The sequence below is a fragment of the Callorhinus ursinus genome, unplaced genomic scaffold (assembly GCF_003265705.2).
Source record: "Callorhinus ursinus isolate GAN/ISIS: 27379988/994484 unplaced genomic scaffold, GSC_fseal_2.0 scaffold48, whole genome shotgun sequence".
Taxonomy (NCBI): domain Eukaryota; kingdom Metazoa; phylum Chordata; class Mammalia; order Carnivora; family Otariidae; genus Callorhinus; species Callorhinus ursinus.
This window is the reverse complement of record NW_027397110.1, coordinates 204,368-225,478: the sequence shown is the minus strand read 5'-3', so window position 1 is coordinate 225,478 and position 21,111 is coordinate 204,368. Positions and strand designations below refer to the sequence as shown.

The window sequence follows — 21,111 nt, the reverse complement described above, 5'->3', positions numbered from 1 at the left end:
CTGAAGGCCAGGGCGGGTCACACCGACCCCGGGGCCCCCGGGCTGACAGAACGGGGGGAGCCGCGGGGTCCGTCTGGAGCAGCTCCAGACGCAGAGGCGGATGGGAGGGCTCATCCACACTGCATTCTCCAACCAGGACGAAATCCAATTAGGAATTAACACAAAACCCCTGAAATCCCCCAAAATGTACGAGTTTATTCCCCGTCCGTGTACAATGAAGAAAATCCGTGCGCCGAGTGACAACGGAGACGCCAGCCCGGTGGTGCGGGGTGCAGCCGTCCCGAGCTCGAGAGACTCATTCTCAGCTTGAGTCAGGAAAGCACGAGTTCAACAACGGGATTCAAGGCAGGAAATAATGAAGAAGAGACAAAAATCAATGAAAAGAGGCAGTTTTCGAAGAGGTGGATAGAATTCCAGCTAGCGCACGCAGCGGCGGCGGCGGCGGCGGGGATCTGCGCCCGATGAGCCGCGGGCGGGGGCCAGGGACAGCTGGGCGCCTCGGTCAGCGCACAGACGCCACCGCGGACACGACAGGAGCTCCGCGAGCCGCGGCGGAGCCTCCGCGCCGGGCCGTGCCGGCGCCCCGCCCGGGACCGCCGCAGCACGCCCGCCCGCACGAGGCTCCACCCACAGCGCGACATCGGGCGCCCCGCACGACGTCTCGCCCACCGGCACCTCGCCGCACTGGGCGGCACGCGAACGGTCGCCAACCGCCGGCCCCCAGCTGGTAACGGCCGCGGCGCGTGCGGCGAGCCCATTGGCCGAGGGTGTGAGGGGCAGGCGCAGGCGCGGACGCGCCGACCCCATTGGCCGAGGCCGTGCGGCACGGGCGCAGGCGCGCACGCGCCGACCCCATTGGCCGAGGGCGGCGGGAAGCGCGCGGCCGCGTGCGCTCACCCCCAGGCGGCGGGCGGCGCGGAGTCCGGGCGGCGGCACGGCCATGCTGCGACTCGCGGCCAAGCTGGTTGCGTTCTTCTGGAGGAGAGCGGACGGCCCCGACGAGGACGCAGGGCCGCCGGGGCCCGAGCTCGCGGAAGGTGCCTCGCGGGGCGGGGCCGCGCTGCCGCCCGTGTGCACACGCCGGGGGCCCAGGGCGGGCGGGGAGGGAAGGCGGCCGCGGCCGGCTGTCGTCAGCCCCGGCCGGACGGGAAGAGGCCCTCCGCGGGGGGCGCCGTCGGTCAAGCACCGACCCGATCTCCACTCGGCGGCTGATCTCAGGGTCGCGGGGTCGGGCCCCGTGTCTGGCTGCACAGTCGGCGCGGAGCCTGCTTTTAAAACGGGCAATTAGAACAGGTGTTGTGTCCGGTGGGTGAGGGCACCGGGCCTGCCCAGCACGTCGGTGCACCTGGCTCGGAGTCTGCGCGCGCGGCCGGCCGCGGGACGGACGTGTCCGCGCACCCTCGCGGCGAGCGGCAGTTCCGTGTCGGGAAAGCGCGGGAACGGGCAGCCCGCGGGCTCAGCCCGGGTCCACAGATGCTGGGGAGCCGTGCGTCTCCCTGCTGAGGCTGTGTTCGAGCGCGGAGGAGCTCGGTGCGCTCCCCCGAGGCTCTCTCCCCCCTCCTCGCGAGAACCGAGTTCAGGGGGTGATTCTCTCGTTGTTTTCTCTAAGCTCTGGAAAAGAGACTCTCGACAGGAGAGGCCAGAAATGGCAGGGGTGCAGTTGACCTGTTGCAGGCAGCATGCTAACTAAGAGCCGTCTGTGTCCAGACTCGCTGCCGCCGCCGTAGCCGGCTTTGTAGCCTGGAGCCGGTCCCAGCGTCAGTCTGGGTCTTGCCTGTTAAGTGCGGGCTTTCAGCATCAGCTTGAGCTCCAGCTCCCGGCTGCATTTGCATCTCAGTGAAGGCAGTGGAAGGAGCAGCCAAGGTGCACTGGGGACCCAGAGAGCAGCGGCTGCTGCAGGGGTCGGTAGTGGGGATAGTCGCTGCTCCGGTGAGGGCTTGCCCGGCCTGTAGAGGCCAGACGAAGCTCGCCAAGCCTGGACTCTCTTCTAGCGTCGTGCTTGGTGAGATAATGCAGAATCTCCTGACACCGTGGCTGGTGTTTTTGGTGACGAAGGAAGATCACTGCAGTGATGGCAGCTCATAGTAAGGGCTCCCCGGATGCCAGTATAAATACTGCACCCTGGCCTGCGCGTTGGACTCACTTCCATCACATCAACCCCAGACAGCCCCCTTGGGTAGAGACTGCAACTGTCTCTGTTTTACAACAGAACAAGCACAGAGTGGTTAGCGGTTCAGGACTTAGCCCAGAGATGCACACGTGGCAGTAGAAGAGCTGGGATTCAAACCCAGGGAGTCTGGCTCTGGAGCCCACCACCCACACTCCTCAGAGGATCACAAACCCTGCTTTCTGAAGGCTCTGCCCACCCCCCACCCCCGCCCCGGGAGGGTTTTCCAGCTCAGAGGGCTCCAGACCACCTGGATGCTCCTGTACGCTGCCTTTCTCCATGATGTAGGCTTGCTTCGCTTTTAAGGTCTGTATGATCTCTTTGTTTATGCATCTCAGGTGACACCAAGTTGAAAACTGTCCAGGGTGTCGTGACAAGGTACTGCAGCGATTATGGCATGATTGATGATTTGATCTACTTCTCTACTGAAGCTGTGACTAGCAAAGTGCTTCTCAATGTCGGGCAGGAAGTTATTGCTGTTGTGCAAGAAGATAAAGTATCAAACGGACTGAAAGCAATTAGGGTAAGGCCTGAGTGGTTTGCGAAGTCTCTCTCCACGGTGGGGCTTCATGTTTAGTTAACTTCTCAGGGGCAACGTGGGCAAGGCAGAGTGGGATGTACCTGCCCGGGGCTGCTTGTGTTTTTATAATGGTTTCTGTCTTAAAAAATCAGTGGTGGTTATTGTATGTTATTCAAACAACATAGAAATTTATAATTCAGAATGTAAAGCTTGTCTGTAATTTTATGTCATGGCAAAGAATGCTTAACATTTTTATTTGTTCTAGTATTTCAAAAAATTGTTAAAAATGATAATCATTGGACCCCTTTTTTTTTTTTTACAAGAGAACAAATCTACACCCTTATGTATTTTTCACTAAGTTTAAATCCTTGAGGGGCACAGCATCACACAGATTCTGTGGCCCGTGTCTTTAGCAGGAAGGTTCCTTCAGAATTTGGCACAAACCATGCCTCTGTTTCCAGGAGCACAAGTTACTTTTCCCCAGATTACTCTGGTTTTGTTCAGTTTGCCTCCAGGAGTCACTGTGGTGTTCTTTGCTTTGCACAAAGAAGTGCATCTCTTACCTAGATGGAATTCAGTTTCATCTGAGCATAACACCTCCAATTTTAAGAAGAGCTGTGTCCTCCCCTGGTTCCAGAGACCCCACTTATAGCCAACAAAAACGGCCTTCCAAACATATTTGTCATTTTAGGAGTCCTGTTCCAGCAGACTCCACAGGCTCCAAGGTGGCAGAAAGAGTGGGCCCTTGTGATCCAGTTAGCAAAGATAATTAGTAGATTCTATTCAGCAATTGTGTTAATTTAAAAATTGTATTTTTTGTGCTAGAAGTCTTAGAAGTGGAATTGTTAGTCAAAGCATATGCACATTTAACATTTCAGTGGTTATCAGATTATCCTTTAATAAGGTACAAATTAATTTATACTCCCAGGAGCAAGATGAGACTGGCTGTTACCCAAAGTTGGCGAAGATGTGGATGTTATCAATCGCTGAAATCTTTGCCAATCTAATAAGTGAAAAGTGACTTCATGATTTTAACTTGCACTTAAGCCTTAAAGTAGATTAATTTTCACATTTTTTTCTAGGAGTTATTTTCATAATCTTTATACCTTTTTTTCTTTAAAGTTTTTTAAATTGAAGTTTCTATATTAGGGAAATTAGAGCTTTTTTCCTTTTTGTTAAGAGTTTTATTGAGACAGGGGCACCTGGATGGCCCAGTCAGTTAAGTGTCTGCCTTCGGCTCAGGGTCCTGGGATCCAGTTCTGTGTTGGGGCTCCCAGCTCAGCGGGGAGTCTGCTTCTCCCTCTCCCTATGCCCCTCCCGGCCGGCTGTCTATATGTCTCTCTGTCTGTCTCTCAAATAAAATTTTCAAAAAGAGTTTTATTGGTATGTAATCGACACACTATACAGGTCACCCATTTGAGGTATACAATTCAGTGTTTTAATACATTCACAGTTATGCAGCCATCACCACAATCTGCCATAAACTGTTAGAAGTATCATAATCAAGAACTTTTTCTTTGGGGAAAATTCTCCTCTGCATAGCTTCTTTTTCAGGCATGACCTCACCATGACAGCCTGTCCAGGCTTCATCTCTCCCTCTCCCCATTCTTGACTTGCTGGTCTTTTAGGAGGGACGCTATGAGGGTTCAAAATTTCTCTGTGAAATGTCGTTTTCATTTTTTAAAAAATGGTTTTTTTTAATTTAATCACCATCCCCTCTTTCACCCATCCCCCCACCCACCTCCTCTCCGGTGACCATCAGCTTGTTCTGTATAGTTACAAGTCTGTTTCTTGGTTTGTTTCTCTCCCCTTTTATCCCCCTTTGCTCATTTGTTTTGTTTCTTAAATTCCACATATGGGTGAAATCGTATGGTATTTGTCTTTCTCTGACTGTTTGGCTTAGCATGATATCCTCTAGTTCCATCCATGTCATTGCAGATGGCAAGATTTTGTTCTTTTTGATGGCTGAGTAATATTCCATTGTTTGTATATATACCACCTCTTCTTTATCCATTCATCTGTTGGTGGACACGTGGGCTGCTTCCATAATTTGGCTATTGTAAATGATGCTGCTGCAAAGATAGGATGTATCCTATCTTTGTATCCTTTGAATTAGTCTTTTTGTGTTTTGTGTTTTGATTACTGGATCATAGCGTAGTTCTATTTTTAACTTTTTTTTTTAAGATAAGGGTCCAGTTTCTTTTATTTTTTTTTAAGATTTTGTTTGTTTATTTGACAGAGAAAGAGAGCACGCGCGCACAAGTAGGGGAAGCAGCAGGGAGAGGAAGAAGCAGGCTCCCCGCTGAGCAGGGAGCCCGATGCGGGGCTCAATCCCAGGACCCTGGGATCATGACCTGAGCCGAAGACAGACGCCTAACCAACTGAGCCATGCAGGCGCCCCCAATTTTAACTGTTTGAGGAACCTCCACACTGTTTTCCAGAGTGGCTGCACCAGCTTGCATTCCCACCAACAGTGTAGGAGGGTTCCCCTTTCTCCGCAATCCGCCAACATCTGTTGTTCCTTGACTTGTTCATTTTAGCCATTCTGACGGGTGTGAGGTGGTATCTCCTTGAGGTTTTGATTTGGAGTTCCCTGATGCCGAGCGATGCTCAGCACTTTTTCATGTGTCTTTTGGCCATTTGGATGTCTTCTTGGGAGAAATGTCTATTCATGTCTTCTGCCCATTTTTAATCAGATTACTTATTTTTTGAGTGTTGAGTTTTATCAATTCTTTATACATTTTGGATAATAACCCTTTATCAGAGCCCTTATGTCACTTACAGATATCTTCTCCCATTCAGTATGTTGCTTTTTAGTTTCATTGATTGTTTCCTTCGCAGTGCGGAAGCTTTTTATTTTGATGAAGTTCCAATAGTTTATTTTTGCTTTTGTTTCTCTTGCCTCAGGAGACATATCTAGAAAGATGTTGTTATGGCTGATGTCACATCACTGCCTGTGTTCTCTTCTAAGATTTTTATGGTTTCAGGCCTCACATTTAAGTCTTTCATCCATTTTGAGTTTACTTTGTGTGTGGTGTAAGAACGTGGTCCAGTTTCATTCTTTACATGTTGCTGTCCAGTTTTCCCGGCACCATTTGTTGAAGAGACTGCCTGTTTCCCATTGGATAGGCACTCCTTTGTCGAAGATTAACTGACCATATAAGTGTGGGTTTATTTCTGGGTTTTTTATCCTATTCCGTTGATCTTTGTGTGTGGACCATACTGTTTTAATTACTATCACTTTGTTTTTTTTTTTTTTTTTTAAGAATTTATTTATTTATTAGAGAGAGAGAATGAGAGATAGAGAGCACGAGAGGGAAGAGGGTCAGAGGGAGAAGCAGACTCCCCGCCGAGCAGGGAGCCCGATGCGGGACTTGATCCCGGGACTCCAGGATCATGACCTGAGCCGAAGGCAGTCGCTTAACCAACTGAGCCACCCAGGCGCCCTAATTACTATCACTTTGTAATACAACGTGAAGTCTGGAATTGTGATGCCTCCAGTTTTGTTTTTCCTTTTCAGGATTGCTTTGGCTAGTCGAGGTCTTTTGTGGCTCCATACAAGTTTTAGGATTGTTCTAGTTCTGTGAAAAATGCTGTTGGTATTTTGAGAGGGATTGCAGTAAATCTGTAGGTTGCTCTGGGTAGTATAGACATTTTAACAATATTTTTCTTCCAATCCATGAGCATGGAATGTCTTTCCGTTTCTTTGCATCATCTTGAGTTTCTTTCATCAGTGTTTTAGCGTTTTCAGAATGCAGGTCTTTTCACCTTTTGGTTAAGTTTATTCCTAAGTATTTTATTGTTTTTGGTACAATTGTAAATGGGATTGTTTTCTTAATTTCACTTTCTGCAGCTTCATTATTAGTGTATAGAATGCAACAGATTTCTGTACATTGATAGGTATCCTGCAATTTTACTAAATTCATATATCAGTTCTAGTAGTTTTTTGGTGGAGCCTTTAGGGTTTTCTGTATATAGTATGTCATCTGCATGTGGTAAGTTTTACTTATTCCTTACCAATTTGGATGTTTTTTATTTCTGTATGTTGTCTGATTGCTGTGGCTGGGACTTCCAGTACTATATCAAATAAAAGTGGGAAGAGTGGACATACTTGTCTTTTTGGGAAATTAGAGCTTTTTAAGGAAGATTATTATATGAAAGTGTTGTAGATATCTCCCCCAGGATTATGTTTTAACATTTTTTTAAGGTTTTGTTTTATGCAGTTAAATGTGTCTATCTTTTCCATGTGGCTTTGGCCTCTAAGAATCCTTAAAGAGGCTTATTCCACTCTTAGACATATCCACTCAGGTTTTCCTCTGAAAATTGTTTCTTGACATTTAAATATTTAGTCTGCCTGGAATTTATATGCTATACAGACTGAAAGAGGAAAGCAGACATTTCTTTTTCAGTAGCTGACCAGTCATTTCACTTTTTTTCCTTCTGATCAGGAATGTCCCTTTATCATACACCAGAACCCCATGTGCATGGGGCCCCCATGGTCCTGATGCCTGTGTGTGGGCCCTCGTGGCACTGTCTCATCCATGGGTGGTAGGCAGGTTTCCCTCCTCGATGTGGATGGAATTCTCCCACTTTCTGATTATTCTGGATGAACATTAGAGTCATTCTTTTGTTTCTCCTACTCAGCTCAGAATCGCTTTGGACAGCACCGAGTTTGTGGATCCATTTAGGCTAAGCAACGTGTGGATCATATATAGACTTCTCCAACTACAATTTATCCAATTATTTAAGCCCTCCTTTATGTTCTTTTTACAGCTTAATAGCTTTCTTTACTTAGGTTCTGCAAATTTCTTGTTTCTTTCCAAGAATTTTAATGTTTATGTTCCATTATCAACATAACTTTGTATTTTTATTTTTTTAAAGATTTATTTATTTTAGAGCGAGAGAATGAGAGCATGAGCAGGAGGGGCAGAGGGAGAGAGGGAATCTCAAGTAGGCTCCATGCCCAGTGTGGAGCCCAATGCAGGGCTCAATCCCACAACCCAGAGATCAGACCTGAGCTGAAACCAAGAGTCGGACACTCAACTTACTGTGCCACCCAGGTGCCTCCTATATTTTTATAATTAATGTTTTTCTTCCTATGTAGGAAAGCTGCTGGTTTTTATGTAATTTGGTAGCTGGCAAACTTAGTGAGCTCAACTCCTTTTAAAAAATGGTTGAGCAACATATTTTAAGAAAAAAGGAAAAGAAGAAGATAACAGGAGAGGAAGAAAAGGGGAGTATGTCAGAGGGGGAGACGAACCATGAGAGATGATGGACTCTGAAAAACTGAGGGTTCTAGAGGGTAGGGGGGTGGGGGGATGGGTTAGCCTGGTGATGGGTATTGAGGAGGGCACGTTTTGCATGGTGCACTGGGTGTTATGAACAAACAATGAATCATGGAACACTGCATCAAAAACTAATGATGTAATATATGGTGATTAACATAACAATAAAAAAATTAAAAAAAAAATGGTTGAGATGAGGAGCACCTGGGTTAAGGTTAAGCATCTGACTTTTGATTTTGGCTCAGGTCATGATCTCAGGGTTGTGGGATCGGCACCATGTCGGGCTCCTTGCTGGGCGTGGAGCCTGCTTGAAATTGTCTTTCTCCCTCTCCCTCTCCCTCTCCCATTCCCACCCCCTGCCCCATGCTCTCTCTCTCCAAAACAAAAAAAAAAGATGGTTTGAGGAGCCTGGGTGGCTCAGTCGGTTGAGCCTCTGACTCTTGGTTTTTGCTCAGGTCATGATCTCAGGGTCATGGGCTCAAGGCCCATGTTGGGCTCTGCGCTCAGCTTGGAGTCTGCTTCAGATTCTCTCTCCCTCTCCCTCCCGCTCACTTTTTCTCTCTCAAATAAATAAAATCTTCTAAAAGATGTTCGAGATGTACTTTATTACTATTCTAGTTAGTAAGTGGTATCTTAATGCTTAATATTATCTTTTTAAATCTTAAAAATAGTACATTTAAATAGCAAATTTTAGAATTGCGTCATTCAATATGATAGCACCAATCATGTGTAGCTATTTAAATTTAAATGTATTAAAAGTAAATAAAATTTAAAATTGCTCAGCTTCACTAACCACATTTCAAGTGCTAAATGCAGCTGGTGACTACCAAATTGGGCAGCACAAACATAAACCGTCTCTTTCATTGCAGAAAGTTCTAGTAGGTTGCTCTGGCCTACAGTGCTACCAAAAAAAAAATTTGCATATACTCCAGCCGTGCTTTATTTCCTCAGGCCCAGTGCTTTTCTTGGTTTCTGTTCTTAGATTTTCAGTAGATCCTGAATCACCTGAACAATATGCTTACACCTTTGCTTGATTTGCCAACATTAGGTAGTATTACTGATTTCATGAAAGATGTGGAATTCCTTGCTTATTTTTTACATAGCTTTACTGTGGTGAAATATACCTAAAATTTAATATTTTAATGTGTACAATCCAGTGACAAGTACATTTGCATTGTTGTGCACCCATTACCACTATTTTCACAACTTTTTTATCATCATTAAAACAATAATTCACTGTTCTACTTTCTGTCTGTGAATTTGACTATTCTAGGTATCTCATACACGTGGAATCATGCAATATTTGTCCTTTTGTGTTTGCATTATTGGACTTAGCATATTTTCAAGGTTTATCCATATAACCTGTAACAGGATATTACTCCTTTTTATGGCTGAAGAATATTCCATTGTAAATAGACTACACTTTGTACGCTCTGTTTATGGACACTTGGGATGTTTCTACCTTTTGGTTACTGTGAATAATGCTGCTTTGAACAAGTGTCTTTGAGCCCCTGTTTTCTTTTGGGTATATACCTTGGAGTGGAATTACAGAGGTCATATGGTCATTCTATGTTTAGCTCTTTGAGGAACCAGCAGATTTTCCATAGTACCTGCACCATTTTATATTCCCTCCAGCAATGCACAAGAATTCCACTTTGTCTGCATCTTCGCCAACATGTTACTTTTCATTTTTTTGACAGTAACCATCCTAGTGGATACGAAGTGGTATCTTACTGTGGCTTTGATTTACCTTTCCCTAATAATCAGTGATGTTAAACATCTTTTCATGTGTTTATTGGTCATTTATATACCTTCTTTGGAGAAATGTCTATTTAAGTTTTTTGCCCATATCTTAATTGTCTTGTTTATTTTTGTCTTATAGAAATTCTTTATATATTCTGGATATTAATCTCTTATCAGATACGTGGTTTACAAACATTTCTCCCGTTCTGTGGGTTATCTTTTCAGTTTCTCTCAATAGTATTCTTTGATACACAGATGTTTTAAATTTTGGTGAAGTGCAATTTATCCTTTTTTTAAGTTGCCTGTCCTTTTGATATCACAATGAAAAAGTCATTGATCCAAGATCATGAAGATTTTCACCTTTGCTTGCTTCTAAAAGGTTTATAGTTCTAGCTCTTAAATTTAAGTCTTTGATCCATTTTGTGTTAATTTTTGAATATGATGTTGGGTAAGGGTTTGCCTTCATTCATTTGCATGTTGATATCCAATTTTCCCAGCACCATTTTTTTTTAAAGATTTTATTTATTTATTTGACAGAGATACAGCGAGAGAGGGAACACAAGCAGGGGAGTGGGAGAGGGAGAAGCAGGCTTCCCGCCGAGCAGGGAGCCCAATGCAGGGCTCGATCGCAGGACCCTGGGATCATGACCTGAGCCAAAGGCAGTTGCTTAATGACTGAACCACCTAGACGCCCCTTCCCAATACCGTTTTTTGAGAGGACTGCACAGTGGGTAAAACCTTTTCCCCCTTGAGTGGTCTCGGCACCCTTGTTGAAAATCACTTGACCATATTCTGTTCCATCGGTCTTAAGTTTGTCTTTATGGCACTACCACACTCTTGCTTACTGTAGCTTTGTAGCATGTTTTGAAATCCTCTAACTTTGTTTTCTTTTTCAAGATTGTTTTGGCTGTTTGGGGTCCCTTGAGAGTCCAGGTGAATTTTAGGATGGGGTTTTTTATTTCTATTGAAAATGTCATTGGGATTTTGAGAGGGATTACATTGAATCTGTAAATCACATTGGATAGTATTGATATATCCATATTAGGTCTTCTGGTCCATGAATGCTTTGTCTTTCCGTTTATTTGTGTCTTTTTTTTTTTTTACTACTTTTATCACATTTTATAGTTTTTAGTGTATGTATTTCATCTTTTGGGTTAACTTTATTCCTAAGTGTTTTATTTTTGATGGTATTGTAAATGGAATTGTTTTCTAAATTTTTGTTTTTGGTTAGTTTATTGTGAGTGCACGAGATGCGACTGATTTTTGTATGTTGATTTTGTATGCTACAAGTTTGCTGAATTTATTAGCTGTAACAGATTTTTTATGGAATATTTATTCCTATAGAAAATACATTTCTACATATAAGATCATGCCATCACAAACAAATATTTTTCCTTTCTAGTTTGGATGCCTTTTATTTCTTTTTCTTGCCCAATTGGTCTGGTTAGGGCCTCAATGCTTTTTTTTTAACAAAAGTAGCAAAATCCTTGCCTAGTTCCTTATTCTAAGGGAAAAACTTTCAATCTTTCCATCACTGAGTGTGATGTTAGCTGTGGGTTTTTCATATGTGGGCTTTATCACGTTGAAGAAGTCTCCTTCAATTCCTGGTTGGAGTGTTCTCTCATGAAAGGGTGTCATTTGGGGCGACTGGGTGGCTCAGTCGTTAAGTGTCTGCCTTCGGCTCAGGTCATGGTCCCAGGGTCCTGGGATCGAGCCCCGCGTCGGGCTCCCTGCTCCGCGGGAAGCCTGCTTCTCCCTCTCCCACTCCCCTGCTTGTGTTCCCTCTCTCACTGTGTCTCTCTCTGTCAAATAAATAAATAAAATCTTTAAAAAAAAAAAAGGGTGTCATTTTATCAAATGTCTTCTCTACATCAGCTGAGAATTTCTTGTGTTTTTTCCTTTCTTCTACCAATGTGTTGTGTATTTTATTGATTAATTTTCATATGTTGAACCATCTTTGCATTCTGGATAAACTGGCCTTGATTGCAGTGTGTAACCCTATTAATACACTGTCATATTTGGTTTCCTAGTATTTTGTATCTATCTGTATTCATGAGAGATATTTGCCTGTAGTTTGCTTCTCTTGTAGTCCTTTTATTATAGTTTGAATAGCGGTTTGTCTTGCAGGTGGAGGCTGTCTCTGATAAGTGGGAAGATGACAGCAAAAACCATGGCAGCGGGCTGTCCAACTCCAGCCCCCGAGTGCTGATTGGCTGTGTGACTTCGCTGATGGAGGGTGCTGGCTACATCAGTCAGACCACATACTTCTCTCTGGAGAGTGTTTGCCAAGGTATGTTAGATGGGTTTCTGCTCACATTTAAGATGAGGTTTTGTGTATTCTTTTTAATTTTATGAATTAGCTTTGAGATGGTTACACACATTGAAAGGGCCAAATTTGAGCATGCTTTGTTTTTTGAGAAGGTTTCAGACTAGAATGCCTTCACCAGGTGTTGGCTCCAAGCAGTATAGATGGTGTAGACTGCTGTGGTTCGTTTTGTATCATTTGTTGAATGGAGTCACTAATTTCTGGGTAATTGTTCCTTTTATGTAAGTGTTGTTACTAACCTAAGTCAACAGTGTCATAGATGTATAAGGCAACTGCTGTTTTTACAGTACTTAAAATGTTTTAAAATAGGACTTGGGGATAACTTTGTCCTTCCCATGAATGTATATCCGTTTTTTATTGCATTTGTTTTTAGCTATCTAAAATTTTGTTTTTATGCCTAAATATATAATTTGTTAATGCCATCCTTGAGTTTAACTCAACAACCATTTATTGTGTACCTGCTGTCTACAGTGATGGGTAGGGAGTTAGGTAGTAGGAGACCAAGATGAGTAAGACCCTAGATCTTCTTCCCAAGGAGAAACAGACCTGCACTTGCCTTGGAATCGGGCAGGGTTGGAAAAGCTGCATGGGTGAGGTACTTCTTGAGCTGAATTCCAGCTGCTCACCCTGCCAGCCACACGTTTTGCGGGGGGGGGGGGAGCCGTAATTCTCTCCCACCTTGGCTGCCAGGGAGCCCAGTGCAGGAGGGCGATTAGCTCAGCCCACCCGGCAACTTGCTGTTCTACGTTTCTTAGATGTAAAAGCCAGGACTCTGACCTTGATTGCTAACCCTGGAAGTTTCCAGAATGAAATTGACAGGTGGCTGGGATTTTAAAAACTCTTATCTATCAGAAAACTCTCAATTCTGGAAAAACTGATTCTACAGTTGCTCCAAAGGGGATTCCCTAGGTCCCTGTAACTATGCTGACAGGAAGTAACTCCCAGACAGGGACACGGTTCATGCTGCAGATACTGCTGAGGTGCAGAAGTAGTTGACCAGGAGGACTGGTACCCGAAGCACAGGTAGAGGCATTTCCAGCACAGTCTCAAGTCTTCTTGAGCTAAAAGAGTCCACATAGCTGACAACCTGACATCCATAGCAAAAAGAACATTCTTGAAAGAGAAAACACGATGTGGAAAAAGGTAATGGGAGTCCAAAACAAAGGTCACAGACCTTTTCTGAGACAGGCCAGATTGTAAAGCTTGTGGGACACGTGGTCTCTCGCAGCTCTTTAACCTCTGGGCTGGTGGTAGCGTGAACACAGCCGTAGGCAGCACCAAAGCAGAAAGGTGCAGCTGTGTTCCTGTCAAACTGTATTTACAAAAACAGGTGGCAGGATACCATTGCACATCTCTGACTAGAAGATGAGAAGATTGGGCTAGATGTTTCATTTACTTCAGGGAGAGTCAGACTATACCGTTTCTTTCTTGTCATCGATTCAGCAAATATTGGAAGGCCTTACCCCAGGTCTGTCACTGTCTTGTAGAATGTGCTCTAATGGGAGGGAGAGTAGACAGGCCAGGGTCTTCTGCTGTGCCGAACAGTGCAAGTGTGGTACGGTGGGAGGTGGACCGGTTTGGGGTTCCTCTAGGGCTGGTAAGGCCCAGTCTCCCTGCATGCAGAGCAGACCAAGGGCTCTGTGAGGAGGTCCAGGTGAAGCACAGGTTGTGTTCTGACCCTTCCAGAGTAACCCGCGTGAGTCTGGCTCAGCTGTGCACAGCGCACATGGGAGGTGAGCAAGGTCTGACTGTTTTAGGAAGGGGTGGAGAGGAGACAGCCATGTCAGAACACGAAGTGGGGGTGTGATCCTAACCTCTCTCCCCTCTCTTCTGCCAATCGGTGGGTGCTCTCCTTAGGCTAATCCCAACCAGAAGCCAGAGGGCAAGGCTGGGTGGTCCACACTGGGCAGGCCTGGGGGCAGAGTGGGGCGGATGTAGAAAGGCATCAGAGACTGTCCAGTTCCAAAGGCTGAAGAACTCCGGCAACGGGAGAGCGTGTCAGAGGGCTGGGCTTCAACCGGGGAAGGAGGGACCAGAAGGAGGGGTGTCACCAGGGACTACTGTGAGCCTGTGAATATTGAAGAGTGTGAAGGTGGGAGGTAAGGTCTCAGGATCACAGAGTCCCCTCAGTCTCGGACTGTAGAGGCAGTGGTGGCCATCAGCCCAGTTTTGCGGGTAACACTTCAGATCTAGGCCCACAAATAACACTCATGGGAATTCTTTTTCTGTTTTTCAAGTTTTGTTTTGTTTTTTTTTTTAAGTAAACTCTACCCCCAGTCCCCAGCAAGGGGCTTGAACTCACAACCCCAAGATGAAGAGTCACATGCTCTACCCACTGAGCCAGTCAGGTACCCTCCTCCCTACTCATGAGAATTCTTAACATCAGTAGCAGAGCCCAAGCTGTTTTACACATGAATGTCCAGTGATTCCTTAACCGTTTTGGCCAAGGCTGCTAAAATGGAATTGGGCATTTGGCCTAAAGCAGGCTTTCTTGTGCTCTGCCCTGTGACATTTGAGGCTGGCCATTCCGTTGTGGTAGCTGCCCTGTGAATTGTGGGATGTGTTTAGCCGCATCCCTGATCTCTACCACTAACTGCCATCCCAGCCCCCAGTTGTGAGAACCTAGAACGTCCGCAAACATGGCTTGGGAGACAGAATGGCCCTGGGTAGGAATCACTGGCTAAAGAGCGGGGTCTAGCGTCCGAGTGTACAATGGACTTGCTTCTTTCCTCTTTCTTTCCAGGGTAAGCAGCAGATAGCCCTGTTGCATCTACAGACCCACATAACCAGTGTGGCCCGAGCTCCTAGCCTGGGTCACAAGTCAGGTTATTTCCTTCTTATCAAATGAAACTGGCTTATGGACCCACTCGTGAGATAAAGAGCAAGTGTCATGGATCTTTCCTGAGCCCTTTCACCAGGCCCGAGAACCTGTGCCACTCGCAGGACAGGGTGCTTGTGCCCTCTGTCGGGGTGCGCCTTAGTGATCAGGGGGCCACTTCGGGCCCTGCTCTTCATCTGCCTGCATCCCTGAGGTCCGCAGATTTTCTGTCTACCCAGCAGCTGGTCCCTCCTTCCCCGGTCGAAGCCCAGCCCTCTGACACGCTGTCCCGTTGCCAGAGTTCTTCAGCCTTTGGAACTGGACAGTCTCTGATGCCTTTCTACATCCGCCCCACTCTGCCCCCAGGCCTGCCCAGTGTGGACCACCCAGCCTTGCCCTCTGGCTTCTGGTTGGGATTAGCCTAAGGAGAGCACCCACCGATTGGCAGAAGAGAGGGGAGAGAGGTTAGGATCACACCCCCACTTCGTGTTCTGACATGGCTGTCTCCTCTCCCATGGCCAGAGCTATAGCCAGGGTGACCATGTCAGTGTCCAGACCAGTACACACTGAGAAGTGGGAAGGGGTGTGAAAATGAATTAAATCACTTTTTAAATACTTGCATAAAAATTGATTTTACCGTATTGGCGGACCTTTAAAGTAGCATTATTTAGAAACTGTTTGCAAAACAATTTTTTTTTAAGAAAAAGAATACGTGGGCCCATTAAGACAACTTAATATTATTCAGTTATTATATTCTTGACACATAATAACATATTTTAATTTTTCAGTATTTCTAATACCATGTCACTGATATTCTAAAAAACATACATTGGGGCTCACGCGTGGCTCAGTTGGTTAAGCGTCCAACTTGATTTCAGCTCAGTTCATGATCTCAGGGTTGTGAGATCGAGCCCTGCTTAACTGGGCTCCACACTCAGCTCAGCGGGGAGTCTGGTTGAGATTTTCTCTCTCCCTTTCCCTCTACCCCCACCCCCCGCTGTGTGCATGCTTTCTCTCTTTTGCTCTCTCTCTCTCAAACCAGTAAATAAATCTTAATATTTAAAAAAATAAAATTAAGACAAATTTTTTAGTATCTTAATTTCATTTTTTTTTTTATACACAGTGGCTTGGAATCTTCTTCAGAGCTGCATATTTTATGGTTGATGAATTTGAAACTGAAACCTTTGATTGGCTCTCCTTGTAGGCTATAACATTTTTAATTGAGGAAATATTAGTAAGCTCAGAGCAAATTCTACTAAATTCTTAAGTCCGGTGTTTTTCTATTGAGACATGTAACTATGTCACCCCAAATGTTTTTACAGGTACTGTTTGTTTGCCTCTATGAGTGTAAAGGTGATCAAATGCTATCATCAGCTAAAACTTGTCAAATAAGTTGTCTGATTTTTTTAAATGTTACATCAAATATGGATGCTGTAAATTTATGTCTGGTCCATTTCAGTCATTCCATTACAGAATATCCATTTATCCAATTAAATATCAAGGGTTTTGTTGGAAGACGTGGTGCAAATTGGGATAGTGTGGGGTCCAGTCATACCACTTCATCTTTAAGCCACGTGCGCCGTACAAGCTCATGGGGCCTCATGGCTTCGTTTGCTCTGTTGCTTTGGTGGAGAGCAGTGTCACTGTCTTCCTGTTTACAAGCGCTGTTTTCAGTGACTGCAATTTTATTTTTTAAAGGTTTTATTTCTTTATTTGAAAGAGAGAGCACGCACATGTGAGAGAGAGAGCAGGAGCAGGGAGGAGGGGCAGAGGGAGAAGGAGATGCAGACTCAGCTGAGCAGGCAGCCCGATACAGGGCTCCATCCCAGGACCCTAGATCATGATCCCAGCCGAAGGCAGACGCTTAACCGACTGAGCCACCCAGGTGCCCCTGATTCCATGATTCTGATGGGGGAAAAAATCAAACTATTATTTGAATTTGCTTCACTGTTTTTCTCCTTGAAATAACTGTTTATACAACTAACACATTGCTTCATTTTTCACATGTATCTGAAGAGATTTGGACTAAAAAGTTAGCAGAATTATGTTAAATATTTGATAAAGTCCTGGTTTATAAGTCAACATACAAATGTGTCCTACAACCTGTTGAATTGTGCTTCTGGGTCTGTCCTCTTAAAATGCCACCTTACCCAGAAGTCAGTGCTCCAACAGGTTTGTCTCTTCTGGATTCACACCATCGGTGGTACTGCTGTGGCCCTCGTGCTGATCAGTAGCTGTCAGGAGATGTTCAGGCTCTTAGGGGTTTATCACCAGCTTTCTTGAGAAACAAACTCCGTTTTAAATTATACACTTTTGGGTTTTGTTTATGTGGTTTTTTTTTTTTAATTTTTTTAGAGTGCTTGTGTGCAGTGGGGAGGGGCAGAGGGAAAGTGAGAGAGAATCCCAAGTCTGACTCGGGGCCTCCAGCCCACAACCCTGAGATCACGGCTTGAGCTGAAATCAAGAGTCGGACGTTTAACTGACTGAGCCGCCCAGGCATCCCTGCACTTCTGTTTTTTGAACTGATTGCTGTCAAAAGTATTTGTTGCAAAATGACAAAAAGGTTATAACAGGTTTAGTGTCACACCATGAGCTGTAGCAAACCCATTCAGACTGTGCTCCCTGTGTTACTGACGCATGGTTAAGCCACTGCATGCCACTGAACCTGTAGTTGCCCAGCATTCCCACCCGCCCTGCCGGTGGCAGCCCAGGGGCCCCTTGTGTCCTGCGGGCCGCAGCACAGCTGCCTGGTGCACCTGGGGTCCATCAGGGGGCACTGAGTGCTCCCCCACCTGGGCTGGCATAGACACACCACTCTCGGTTCTGAGTGCACTGCCCTTTGTCACCAAGTACCCTGTGTGTACCCAATAGGGAGGAACACTCACACTGTTTCTGCAAAGAGTTGACAGAGAGGAGTGCCCATGTGTTAGAGAAACTGTCCACCACACCTGAGCCACACGCCCTAGAGGCTGGAGACTAAGAGATTTGCTGTTCAGCTTATTTGGTTGCAGTTAATAATAATACTTATGAAAAACATGGGGAACATTTGAAACCAGATGGGATCCTGAAACTGTGCAAACCGGTGTATGACCATGCAGGCTGCAGTCCTCTCGGCTCCCTGCCTTTGCCTCGTGGGCAGGAGAGGGTAAGGCTGCAGAAAGCTAGGTCTGTAACATCCTCTGCTCCATCCAACTGGGGAAAGCCAGGAGAGAGCTAAGATTGAAAATGGGTTTCTTAGGTAGAACAGAAATGGTTTCAGTGTATCATAACTTCAGAATGAATTGTACTTTGGTATAACCAACATTACCAAGTAAGCACCATTGGTTTCCCTGCTTGGAGGTTTCGAGCCCTGCAAGGGAGACTGGGTGGAGGCGGAGTACTGGATCCGGCCGGGCACGTGGAACAGCGAGGCCATCTCAGTGAAGCCCCTGAGGTACAAGCGCGTGGACAGGGTAGGTGCTGGCCCTCGCTTGTCCTTGTCTTCCTGTCTTCACAGCCCAGGCTTCTCCTGGGTGCATTGGGAAGTCAAGCTGTTTCCTCACTGAGAACACTGGTTTTCTTAAGGAGGTCATGGGAGATCGCCTGGCATGCTCATACGGTGCGATTCTAGGTGCTGTAGTTTAACAGAATGTGGAAATGTTCTAACTGCTGGGGCGAGGGGGTGGGTGAAGGGTTGGAGCTTGCCTGTAAAGGCTGGTGTGCTCTGGGGTTGGAGACTGGAGTTTTCACAGAGTGAGGGTGTGTGCTGGGCTGGGACAGAGACACGGGGAGTGAGCCCTGGCCACCTGACACGCTCTTTCTCCACGACCTCAGCCTTGGCTCTGAGGTCCTTACATGTTCATGAAATCTTCGGGGCTTTGCTTCTCCAAGACCAGGGCCCCCGCTCCCCCAGAGGCTGGACTTCGTCTGCAGTGGGGCCCAGGTGAGGTGGAGGCCAGCCCTCGTTGGGCTGGTTTGGAGAGGCCGGCACCCTGGTGTGGCACACATTTACGCAGTCGTCAATTACTGTGTTTGCAGGGCTGCATTTCTAGCCTCTGCGGGAGAAACGGGGTGATAGATGACAGCGTCTTTTTCACCTTGGACTCTCTGAAACTTGCTGAAGGATACGTGCCTCGAAGACATGACGTGGTCAGTGCCGTGGTGGTGGAGAGCAGCCAGTCTTGCTATGTCTGGAGAGCCCTATGCATAACCCCAGTGAAAAGACGGTAATGAGGAAATGGCTGTCTTCTTTGGGAAGGGAGAGGCCCAACTGAAGTGTGCTTTAAGAGTTGCTTTAATAAGCTCAAATAATAGCCTGTCCAAATCCTGAGCTGGGCAGTTAAAGGGAACGTATCTTCTGGAAGGTTTTCAGCGGTCTTTGTGGTTGATTAAAGTTCAAGTTAACAGTTCCTTCTTAATCCTTAATCTTATACTGGCAATTTTCACATTTTGATGGGGTTTTATAGCTTTTGTTCTTCTTTCACATGTTGGTATTTTTAGAACATGTTGGACATCGTAGGTTCTTAATTTTTTTTAAGATTTATTTATTTTGGGGGTGGGTAGAGGGAGAGGGAAAGAGAGTCCCAAGCAGATTCTACACAGAGCGGAGCCTGATGCAAGGCTCAAACTCATGACCCTGCGATCAGGACCTGAGCCAAAACCAAGAGTCAGACGTTTAACGGACTGAGCCACTCAGGCACCCCTTAGAATCACTGAATCTCTCATATCCATATTCTTCATTCTGTGCCCCCAGCAAACTCACACATATTTATAAGGCACCACGGGGCCCTCCCTGAGCTTTCAGTGTAAATGGCAACCCTACCTCGGCTCCCTGCCTCGGCTCCCTGCCTCGGCCTGCTTTTTCTTCTTAGCATGTCCCTCCAGTGAGCTTACTGTACGTTCTCCTTAGTTATTCTCTGTATCCTCAGATTGCCTAGAATGCAGGTTCCATGCAAGGAGTTTATATCCTGTTTCCCTCTACGCTTTGAGCCCTCGCCTTGGGGTCTTTCCTTGTGCGCCTGGGGCGTGGCGTGCCTGTGGGGTCGGTCAGGAGCGGCACAGTGGGGAGTACCCCTGGTTTATAGACAGTGCGACTCAAGAGGACAGAGCGCCTGGCTCAAGGCTGTGGAGGTGTGTGGGATGGGGAGCCGTGCCCCACCCCATCCAGCAGACACTCTCGTCCTTGGCCATTCAGTGCCCAGATGCCCTGCCCCACAGGACCCTGTTTTGCTGTTGGAGAATGACTCTCTCCCATCTGTGGGGCAGTGAAGCCAGATACATTGCTCTTACCCCCTCTCACCACCCACGAAGGTCTGGCAGGAACAGAGGTCTGGTTTTACCTCCATCTGATGGACTCAGTGGTGTGAGCATGAGACACGGCAGGAGCTCGTCGTCCAGTGTCTGTGCCACAGGAGTAGTGTGGCTCCTCCCTGTGTCTGAATTGGGCTCTTGGGCATCCCACTAGTTCTGTCATCTTCCTGGTAGTGAGCAGCCAGAAGTCCTGGGGCAGAAGCTGGGAGGCCCGCTTCCCAATTAGACTTCATAGTCACTTGGAGCCACATGCCCAGTTTAAGGAAACCCCTACGCCAGGAAAACATGAGCTTCCCTGACGCTTCATTTAAGGCCAGAAATGCTTGAAATGACACTGCACTTACCTGCGCTCCTGATTGCCATGGGCACCGGAGGATGGCAGCCAGTCCTGCCCCTCACTGACCATCAGAGAGAAACTAGTTGTCATCTCAGGCTTCAGGGCCAAGTGTATTCCTTGGAATGACTTATCATTTGTCTCCAATTCTAGATCCTTATTGTGTAGTCTGTTGTGTTTTATAAGCACTTTTTAACACTCTCTGTGGCTTTTCGATTTGTTACGTCTTCGAGAGGAGTAGTGGCTCAGAGTAGGTGTGGACTAACATCTGTTGAATGGGTAGGGGCACGACCAGTGGGCTCCCTCCCTGTGGGTGGTCAGTTTCTGGGGAGCCTCCTCAGGTGGCCCCTGGGCTGATGTAGGTCTGGGGCAGGGGGGCTGGTGCTCCTTGGGGAGGGGTCACTCTGATCCCAGGCACGTTGCATGAAGCTTCTCCCTTGACTGCCTCTAATAGTCATCTTCACAGGCAAGGGAAATTTTTCCACCTTCATCACTGGACGCTGGCTGCGAGCCAACCCCAAATCCTGTGACTTCAGAATCCCCTCATAATGTCCTAATTAGAGTGGGGGATTAGAGGGTTAGTGGTGGATGAAGGGAATGTGCTGGGTCCCGGGGAACTCCTAGCCTGT

General features: G+C 46.5%; 1 protein-coding gene across 12 annotated transcripts in view; it reads left to right on the top strand.

Annotated features, from left to right (window-relative positions):
• The first annotated feature begins 642 nt into the window (after positions 1–642).
• LOC112831568 (Mov10 like RNA helicase 1) overlaps positions 643–21,111 on the top strand; it is an 80,950-nt gene continuing 60,481 nt past the window's right edge. For 4 of the 12 annotated variants that reach the window (XM_073882578.1, XM_073882585.1, XM_073882577.1 and 1 more), the window contains exons 1-5: positions 883–1,037; positions 2,506–2,690; positions 11,843–12,005; positions 18,199–18,311; positions 18,877–19,064. In XM_073882578.1, coding sequence (XP_073738679.1) covers positions 941–1,037; positions 2,506–2,690; positions 11,843–12,005; positions 18,199–18,311; positions 18,877–19,064 — 746 coding nt within the window. In that variant the 5' untranslated portion in view covers positions 883–940. The other 8 variants (XM_073882584.1, XM_073882587.1, XM_025881888.2 and 5 more) reach the window with 8 other exon arrangements.